General features: G+C 36.1%; 1 protein-coding gene across 3 annotated transcripts in view; it reads right to left on the reverse strand.

The window, feature by feature from the left end:
- Nucleotides 1-10,521, reverse strand: part of tnksa (tankyrase, TRF1-interacting ankyrin-related ADP-ribose polymerase a) — a 125,992-nt gene extending 115,471 nt beyond the window's left edge. The window contains exons 1-2 of one of the 3 annotated variants that reach the window (XM_051092811.1): nucleotides 10,005-10,521; nucleotides 8,496-8,720 (exon numbers count right to left, since the gene is read on the reverse strand). In XM_051092811.1, the coding sequence (XP_050948768.1) occupies nucleotides 8,496-8,720; nucleotides 10,005-10,449 (670 nt within the window). In that variant the 5' untranslated portion in view covers nucleotides 10,450-10,521. The remainder of the gene's footprint in view (nucleotides 1-8,495; nucleotides 8,721-10,004) is intronic. The other 2 variants (XM_051092813.1, XM_051092812.1) reach the window with 2 other exon arrangements.
- Nucleotides 10,522-10,846: the final 325 nt, after the last annotated feature.

Here is a 10,846-nt window from a genome sequence, read left to right on the forward strand (position 1 = left end):
TAAAGTCATTATTTTTTCTTTGTGCACAAAAAGTATTCTCATAGATTTGTAATATTAGTTGAACCACTGATGTCTCATGGACTATTTTATTGATGTCCTTACTACCTTTCTGGACCTTGAACGTGTCAGTTGCATTGCTGTCTATGCAGGGTCAGAAAGCTCTCGGATTTCATCAAAAAATATCTTAATTTGTGTTCTGAAGATCAACAATGGTCTTACGGATTTGGAACGACATGAGGGCGAGTAATTTTTCATTTTTGGCCGAACTATCCCTTTAACACCGTTCTGTGCCAGCCTAAAATTCAGTGTAAAAGACACAATGCTGCATCAAAGCCAGACTAAATTACGCCTCCTCAGACCCACCTCAGCCTAGTATCAAAGTCCATGTCATACTTGCTGTGTTAAGCCATCAAATTGCAGTATGAATTTGGCATATGTATCCTAAAATACCAGATAATTTAATATTCTATTACTTTTTACATGGCTATCACACCACTTTTTTTTTCAAGTTATTAGACTTTAAATTTAACCAAAAAATTTTTGGCTGAAAATGGCATTTTCAGGATTTAGCTGAAGAGGAAAAATCAGCCAAAAATATGAGCCAAAAGTTCAGTTAAATCTGATTCTGTTGCTCAGAACTGAATAAAACTAATATATTAATATTTACTATTAACATTTTCTGTCCAGTTTTATTACAAAAGAAGTATGGTTATTTTATTGGCTTGTATTTTTTTTTAATTCAGTATCATTAAAACTATTGAGTTTAATTTAAAAAAAAAAAAAAGTCTTAAAAAAATTATTGTATATTTTAATAAAATAATAAAGAATTAATCAAAACTACTTAAAAAATAAAGGAACAAACAAACAAATAAATAAAAAATCCTGGTTGTTGTACAGTTTATTAACTATTATGGCTCATCTTCTCTGAAAGAAAAAAATGGTGCTAAAAACTGCATGCTAATTACAGCACTGCCACAAAAAATACAAAAATAAATAAATAAATGTAACTTAAATCTAGAAAATAAGACATATCTACTTAAAGTAGAAAAAATAAAGTAGTTTTCTTTTTAAGAATCTTTTTAAGTTCATTTTTTTATTTTTCAATTAAATTGATCGAAAATTACAATAAAGACATAATAATTATACATAAGATTTCTATTACAAATAAATGCGGTTCTATTCAAAGATTTCTGAAAAACACATTATATTTATTTTATATCCACAAATATATTAAAGCATTGTGTGACACTCAAGACTTGAGTAATGGTTGCTGAAAATTTTCCTTTGCCATCACAGAAATAAAATACATTTTAAAGGGGTCATCGGATTCCCATTTTCCACAAGTTGATATGATTCTTCAGGGTCTTAATGAAAATTCTATAATATACTTTGGTTAAAAATTCTCAAAGGTTGTGTAAAACAACACCCTTTTTACCATGTCAAAATGAGCTCTGCAAAAACCAAACCATTCTGAAGCGATTGTTCCTTTAAATGCAAATGAGGTCTGCTCGCCCCGCCCCTCTATTCTTTATGTGGAGTGATGAGCCTGTTTACTTTAGCCGCATTTAGCGCGTTGGGCCACGAAACTTGCTAACTAGCATGTTATTAGGAAAGGTGATTGCAGAGATTCATTAAAAAAAAAACCTTATACTCACTTCTACTGTAGGTGAAGCTGGATCACGAATGATTTGCGCGAACATAGACGCATTTATGTAGATCGGGAGGCGCATTCCCTTCACACACAAATGTAATCCACGGCATCTTCTCAGATGTCGGGAGTAAATAACGACCACTATGTTCACTATTACATCAACACAACACCTCAATCGCTCAATCGGAGATATTCTTGTCTAACTTACAACCCTGCTCCGGCATCGAAACAATGGAGGTCAGACTGTTACAGCTATTGTAGGACAAGTCTGAGGTAAGACGCTCATGTCAATCAACTATCATGGGAGCGGCCGTTTTAAAAACATGATACATGTAATTTAAACAGACTGTTTACATTTTTATTAGACCGTTTTCTTTCTTTTTCATAGACAACCTTATTTGTCATTGACCCTGGAAGATGTTTTTCAAAAATTATGATTAAGACAAGAAAACTCACATTTATTCAACATCTATGAACATTTTTACTTTTTAAATAGCCGTTACACCATATTTCAGTCAACAAACTGAAAATGAAAAGTGTAGTTTTTCAAAACCATATAAAACAAAGCACATTCATAGAATGTGGTACGTTTTAAACTACATTTATAATAGATTCCTTTTGTTCCGTCCCTTACGTACAATCTTATGTGTCACTGACCCTGAAATAAACATGTGAAAATATGTGCTCAGAATACAAACGAAAAACCCAGAACCGACAGCATTAAAACAGGTGCCAAGACCTACAGTTGGTCATAAGGACCTTCTGAATAAACAACGGCTGCCGCGTGTGCAGTAATTGGTGGTTGGAGTGTGATCAGCAGAGTAAGGTAATTACGACTGAACACTGAGAGGGCCGATTAACTGAGAGCTTCAGAGAGAACATGGGTGCTTGGGTTAATGCATAACCATGTACAAATCCCTGCTGTTCTAACAGCATTCATAGAGTCTCGCATACATGCATATATCAGACGCAGCCATCTCTGCAAGCTGCCGTTCATTAAATTTCTCGACATACTTAGACAACGGTGAAAATGGCCATTAGTGCCAAGTGAAATCATTAGCAATTTGATAAACCCAGAAGGGAATGGAAGAAATGACTCGCAGGGCTTGCAAACACACACACGGGCACATACACATATTATCCAGGACGTTTGTGATTAATCGATTTATTGATTGTTAATTTCATCCCTAGCGTTCGCAATAATGGTTAGCCGTATTGGAAAATAAGAGTGGATGGTTACAGCTCAAGGCTACGAAAGTGGGGAGATCAAACTTGTTCATCCGGTTAAAAAGAGTCAGGAGCAAGGCGGAGAGGCAGAAATAAAAATTAAAACATGCTGTCACCATTATCGTCATCCATCTTTGAGGCAAGGAATGACGGCACGACCTCTAATTTCAAAAAGCCCCCTGCTGCTTTGGGCTGATGGGCACAAAAATTAATGAGTGGAGGCCAGCAGCAATCCTAATTAGCAGAGGGGATGCTAATTATTTATTCATTATGAACAAAGGGCAAAGGTGACAACACTTGTTGGGTGCCAAAAGGATGAAGATAAGAGGGGAAAAGGCTTCTAAAGGGAAAAAATAGCAAAGTGCTGTTTATTTTTTTACACACATCCCCTGATGTTCATAAGTTTGGTAGAAGTTTATTTAGCAAGGATGCACTAAATTAATCAAAAGCAGAGCTGCACTATTAATCGTTAAAAGATTGCGATCTTGATTTAAAACACCCACACGTTCTTATTTCTAAATGTCAATGATTAAACCTTTGTTTAATCATATTAAAGTCATATCAGAAAAATTCGAATCTGTGTTTGGTGTGCCGAATCATTCATATTATCACAGAAGTACTGGGATAAAGGCTTATAGTTCACATATAAACACTGATGACTATTGTGGCGATTAAAATGGAGCAAATCATCTTTTGAAAGTATTTTAGCTTCAAATAACATTTGTTGATTACAATGTTGACAAGTGATGTTAAAAAATTGAATCATTCATTTAAGTGTTTTATTCAAAGACACTGATTCTTTCAGTAATGGAACAAGTGAAGTATTTATGAGTGAGTCATTGAATTACTCAAACATTTTTTTAATAATTCATTCAAATTAATTAAACATTTTTTAATAGAATGAGGCAACTGACCCTTGACAGGGAGTTTAACTGATAAGCAATCTGCCCATCATAATGCCAAATCTGCCATTTCAGTTCGACAAACAAATCAGACAGGAGAGTAGATTAACGTTGTTGTACTTGAACTTAAAAAAATGGCGTGGATTGATGTCTTTCTCCATTTGAAACAACATACCTTCTGATGTTCATTCAAGTTTATTTTGTCCTATAACTAGTAAAGAGGAAGAAATGTTCAGTTCACGTGGCGCTTAAACTGATCTGTCACAACACATTAACTCACTGGGGTCGCCGGTCACGCCGGCGTGACCAGCTCATGTTTTTTAAAAATACTCTGTCGATTTTGGTCACACAAATAAGTGTTATACATCATTAGAAACCATTAAGTGTATACTTTTATTTGTGCACACTCACGATAAAAACTGAACTGTGTGCTTCTTTAAATTAAAGAAAATAAACAGGGTGCTTTCTCAGTCTTTTAGAAATGCGTCAATAAAATGAACTTAAACTCAGTGAATACTTGGCACACAGACAAGAGAGATATATCTATAGAAAGCTTGATATCTCTACTTTTAAATAAATCAAGTCTTATCAAAAACAAATATTCTGTGCTAAAGTAATCCATATGAAACCAACGTGATGCATAGTTTTGCCCTCAGAGCTAGTTATTTTTAATGTGATCACGCCCACAAGCTGCTTTTGCTTTTGATATGATAAACAGCCAAGTGCGAAGCGCAGCATGTTAGCGCCCACATCATCGTAAAAAAAAAAAGCTTGACGATTCATCAAGTTTATCTCGGCTACTTTCTGGAAGAAGACGCGCTGAGTGAAATAGCAGAATTTACCTTCAGAAACAGAAGACGCGCTGAGAGGAATAACACAGAATTCACCTCAGATGAAGAACACAACGCGACGCGTGGCTGATTCAGAGGAAGAGATCAGTCTGATGAGAAAGTAACGGTTCTTTTTTGCATTAGTTAACATGTTATTCTGACATAAGCTTAAACACATTTACTAGCTTGGTTTTTCCTAAACTATGATTCCTGGTTAAAATGTTTGAAATCGAGTGAAACAGTTTGAAAATGATAGGTAGTTCATTGTATCTAAATTTCTTATGACGCAATAAAGTTTTAATGTTCTATATAATATAAAACAAAAAACGATATAAAAGTAATATGAGCGTACACTGTAACATGATGAATGCTACGAGTATAAGAATGTCTAGATCATGTTTATTATTAATACTCTGTTCCCAAATACAGTTTTATAAAGTGCTAAATGATAATTTGTTTCTCAGATATAAAATGTCCTTTTTACATAGTACAAAGTATCTGTGACTACAAGATCATTATACAGATTCTTCTGATATTAACATGCTCAGAGATGTTTTTTGTTTTTTAGTGATCTGATACCTGCGCCGCACATGAATCTTGCTGATTTTTACTGCTGATTTTACTTTTCTTCTGAGAGCGCTGTACCAACATCAGATGTTATTTCTCACTGATTTTCTATAGTAAAATAAGCTCTGTGACTATGTTTTTTTTTTATCTTGAATCCATGGAAAGAAGCAGCAAACACTTAAATATCAGGTACGGTTTACTAGTTTCACTTGCTGAACAGGAATGACACAAGGCCTGTTCACATCTCTGTGGTTAAGTCAGTGAGTACAATAATAATCTTTGACCATTATTATGTATGTTTTGATTATATTGTGTTGTAAATAAAATACAAATGACCAAAACTCCCCCCATTATCTTACTCTCCTCACATTCTTTGTTACCTGCCTCATAGTGACAGTCACACTGATGGGCCATTAGGGGACGGCCTTTTGTCTCTCAGGTGTGAGTCACTAAATATTCATGGCCATTATCCCTCCCTCGCATACGGCTTTCTATCACAAACATGTCTTAGAAACTTTACATCAATATATTGTTTTCTGTGAAAGAGTAAGCAAGATCATTTTGAAATAAATATTCTAGCCTACAAGAGTGATTGCCTGAGACTTTGTCCTTTGGCCTGGCCAATTATGTGCGCCGATATTAAGTATTTTTATGGTTATCGGCCTTTATAGGTTATCGGTATTAAGCATTTTTATGATTATTGCAATTTATTGTTTGAATTTCGTACAAAAAGACAACATTTAAAAGCTGAGACTTTGTTTTATACTAGAGTTCAACCGGCTATCGGCCTGGACAATCATCCGTGCCGATATTAAGCATTTTAATGGTTATCGACCTTTATAGGTTATCGGTATTCAGCATTTTTATGATTATTGCAATTTATTGTTTGAATTTCGTACAAAAAGACAACATTTAAAAGCTGAGACTTTGTTTTATACTAGAGTTCAACCGCCTATCGGCCTGGACGATCATCCGTCCCGATATTAAGCATTTTAATGGTTATCGGCCTTTATAGGTTATCGATATTAAGCATTTTTATGATTATCGCAATTTATTGTTTGAATTTCATACAAAAAGACAACATTTGAAAGCTGAGACTTTGTTTCATACTAGAGCTGGACGATCATCCGTCCCGATATTAAGCATTTTAATGGTTATCGGTATTTATCGGTTATCAATAAGAAGCATTTTTATGGTTATCAGTATGTATTTTTTGAATTTCGTACATAATTTCAAAGCTGATACTTTGTTTCATACTTGGGGTCGACCAATTATCGGCGCCAAAATGAATCATTTTTATAGTTATCATAGGGCTGGGCAATTTTTTAGATTTTATTGATTAATTTGAATTTCACAATTTTATTTTTTAGAAATCGAGGAATGAGAGTGCCATGGCTTGTTAGACGCAGCAACAGTAACGAAATGTGGCTTGCGAAGGGTCATTTAATATTTTGTCACAGCCTCTAGTAAATTACATGTTATTTTGCTTAGTTCAGAATCATGATCTCTATTTGAAACAAAAAGAGTATATGTTAAAGAGTATACGTTAAATGCCATTTCCTCAAACTTTCTATTCAAAGCTGGATCACGATTTCCATAAAAATGTCAAGTGGCAAAGCTTTTTTCAACTTTAATAATAAGGAACGTTTCTTAAGCACCAAATTAACATATTAAAATGATTTCTGAAGGATTATGTCACACTGAAGACTGAGCTTTGCCATCTCAGGAATAAATTATGTTTTATATTTATATATTACTTTTAAAATGGTATTTTTAAAACAAAACAGAACTTATTTTAAATAATACAATTTTACTCTAAAAATTACTCTTATTACTGTATTTAATTGTTTAAAAAAATGCAGCCTTTCCCACCCAAACTTTTGAACAGTAGTGTGTAAATGTATGTTTGTACATAAAAATTGGCGTTCATGCACAAAATGTTGAACAAATGGTGACATGTGGCCAAAATGTCTGCCCAGTGGGGGTTTACTTTTTTTTTTTTTTTTTTTTAAATAATTAGTAAATAAAAAATAAATAAAAAAGCAAATTAAAACACATTCCACTGTTTATATAGATTACAACCAAATCCAAAAGTGTCCACACATCCTGTCTGAACGTAAACACACCTTCTGGTTAAGGCATGTCCAAACATCCTGGTGAAGCTAAATGTTTCTCTTGGTCTTTTATTTACTGGCTCTATCAAAACCCAACCAAGCCTGAGGATTAAGAACAATTAGGGCGTCAACCAGAGATGACGGCAACAATCGAGACATTGAACAGAGGTTGCCTAGTACGCATTACAGCAATGGGCAACAACAAAAAACAAGCCAACTGCTTTACCCGCATCAGCATACATCTTGAACCAACTTCCCTCTAAGGCCTATCTTGCCGAATGTTATGATCAATACTGAATCAGAAATATCTCAAGGACAGAAGTTTTATTTCCAGCCTGAAGTATAAAAATGGGAGGTCTACTTGTACATGGAATGACTCAGCCTGTCTAAAGCTCTCCAAAATAATTTTTCTGATGAACAAGCGCAAAGATAAAAGCCAGAGAACATCTATTTCAATCTTTTCAGATGAAGAGATGTGAAATTACATACGTGTCCTCAAGCCTCTGAATTCTCCCTAAGATTGTGCAGATAATTCTTATCTCAAAGTTTTTAAATTGGAAATTTTCTCCCATTTAATTGGATTATGCTAAAAATGTAGCAAGTGGCACTCTGGATAAGATTGCCATGAGCAGAAGTGTGCTTTTTGAACAAATTCAGAAAAAAAAAAACACAATCCCAATACAATTTCAAACACCCTTTTTATTTCAGAAACAAACTCAGACACAAATCCGCAGCCTAATTACGTAAAACACAGACTGGGAAACACATCAAGCAGATTATTTCATGATCTCCCCATTGTGATGCAGGAAACAGAAGCACGAAATGTTGAACGACATTCCATTGCCACATTACTGGCCCTCTTCACCCCTCAGATGCAATGTTAAATTTCTCATGAATACCAAGCAGTAAAGATCTGATTAATGACTGAGCGCTGTGTAATAGTGTCAGTCACCGCAGCTAATCAAGAAGAATGCCACATGATTAACCCTTATTGAGAACTGTTCCTCAGGCAAAACACAGGAAAAATTAAAGCCATACATCTTCAGAATTCACTAAGGCGAGATTGTACCATTCGTCTCCTCCATCTACAAAGCTGACACGTTCCCTATCCCAATCCAAACCAATAATCTCAACTCAAGAAACACCTTTTCAGATGATGTAGCGTTGTTATCAATGTAGAAGAGACAGAACAAAAGGGACTTACCAATGCACACATCAATTTTTCCCTTAATGGCAGCTTCATGGAGCGGAGTGTAATTCCAGTTGTCTCTGGCATTGGGATCGGCTCCTTGACAAAGCAACAAGCTGACCACCTCGGCATGACCGAAGGAACAGGCGTTGTGCAGCGGGATCAAACCTCCATCGTCTCGTGCATGCACATTCGCCCCCGTCTGCAGGAGATGTTCCACAACATCTTTCCTTCCAAAACCTGCAAAACAGACATATCAGCTTTCATCTCTACAAAGTTTACAACGTGCATATCAGTCATGCTTACCAAAAAAAAAAACATTTACACTTGTGCTGCTGTTCTTTCCATTGAATGTCAAATCTTATCTATGATTTTAGTCATGATACGAGAACCTGTTTCAACAGAAAACTACTTTATTTTGGTTCATACTGGATATGAAGAGGACGGAAATAAACCGGTTTCCCACAATTGACCACAAAGACGATTAATAAGTGTGTACAATGATCATTCAATAATTTTATTGATATAACACATGCATTATACGCATCTTATAGACATGCTCACCCAACAAGAAATTTATTTGTGCTAATTTAAAGGAAAATACATTTCAGAGATAACTCCTGGTGTAACTAAATCCCCCTATGAAATGCCTTGGCAAGTGCAGTTTTCCTTTCTGTGTGGACATATTTCCTACTGCAACAGGAAGCTAGGGCGGGACATATGTGTCTCCTTCATTTGCTTTAAAACTGTCTCTAAATATCTATGATTTCAATTTGATATCTTCAAAAAAGATATCCAGCCATTTGTAATTTTAAAATACTTTAAAAAATCATTTTGCAACGATTGCATTTACAAAGAGCAATTTCTAATTAAGCATAAAATGAAGAATAAACAAATATTTTAGTAATTTGGAAAACATAGTTTTAAACCTCGTTCATAATTCCAGGTTAACCATTACTGTGGAAAAACTAAACAATGTTTATATAATATTGTGACCCAAAATAAACTATAAACTACCGTAATATTTTTTCTTAAGCACCAAATACAATATTTACTAAATTATGTTTTGTATTAAGTGTTTTGACAGCTCTTGAGGAACACGAGTAACACGCGATGGTCGTGTTTCAGTTTGTCGTACATTCATGCGAATCAAAGTAAACACTAATTTTGGACATTCGAGAACAAATTGTAAGGTTGACACGATGTTTATTACTTGAATCGATCATCTCCCAGTGCACAGCGGTTCATTCAGTCAGTATGTTGAACTTTATTCACTTTCGGCAGCGCATCAAACTAAAACAAACACGAGCCGACCGATATAGCTCACGGAGTGGTTAACTTTCTACTAGATGTTGCATGATTGTCCTGTTGGCCAACTTGGCCAAACTCTACTTTATTCCCCTTATCCCCGTTTCCTTTAAACCCCTCGAGCCCCATTTTACTATTTATTTTGCGACCCAAACCGTCTGCCTGGCTGCTTTCCAGGTCGAGATTGCTCGCAAACATTTCTATATTTGTATTTACCTGCGGCGAAGTGAAGCGGGGTGGACTTTCGCCCGGCCATGTCCTTTGCGTTTACATTGACCGAATCCACCAGCCTCTTCACCCGAGAGACGTCCCCATTTCTACAGGCCTCAAACAGCTCCCTGAAAGCCCCACTCGTCCCGCAGACGCTGCCTCCAGGACTGGCACTACCGGAGTCGGGAGTGGAGCCCGCACTACTGCCCCCGCCGGTGGTAGACGAGCTAGTGCTGCTCGAGCTGGAGCTGCTGCTGCTGGTGCTGAGGAGCGGAGCGGAGATTTCAGCAGTGATCTCCGGATCCCCGATGCTTTCCGGCTCCCCACCAGCCGCGGAGCCGCCGGTGTCTGTGGGTGATTCTGGAGGTGTGAGGGAACTGGGGTCGGGTCTTGGTGGGGAGGATAAGTTTTGTTGTTGTTGCTGCTGGGAAGTGCGACGAGACGTCGCCATTTTCGCACTCAAATCCCCCTCTGGCAGCGAAAACAGTCGGGGAGAACTTCCGGGAAGTGTCAGAGTAAAACTTCCGCTTGCAAATGACCAAAACGGACAAATAATATTTTTTGCTACCTCTGTCTTATTACCATGGTAACCACAGTTTTTGCCAACAAAAAATAGGGGAGGCTTGGTATCATCCAAAAAACAAACAAACAAAAAAACATTAAATTAAATACAAATTCAGACGGAAATGTACTGTTCTGGATATAATTAAGATAAACTATAAAATGCAAGAAATGTTAAAGCCAACAATAATATGAAATCAAAATAAAATACTTTCGTCACGATTTGGTCAGGTATCTAGATACTAGTTATACTCAGATGTAAACAACAGCATGGATTGCACAGTTAA

This window comes from Labeo rohita, chromosome 21, assembly GCF_022985175.1.
Source record: "Labeo rohita strain BAU-BD-2019 chromosome 21, IGBB_LRoh.1.0, whole genome shotgun sequence".
In the NCBI taxonomy this organism is placed as follows: Eukaryota; Metazoa; Chordata; class Actinopteri; order Cypriniformes; family Cyprinidae; genus Labeo; species Labeo rohita.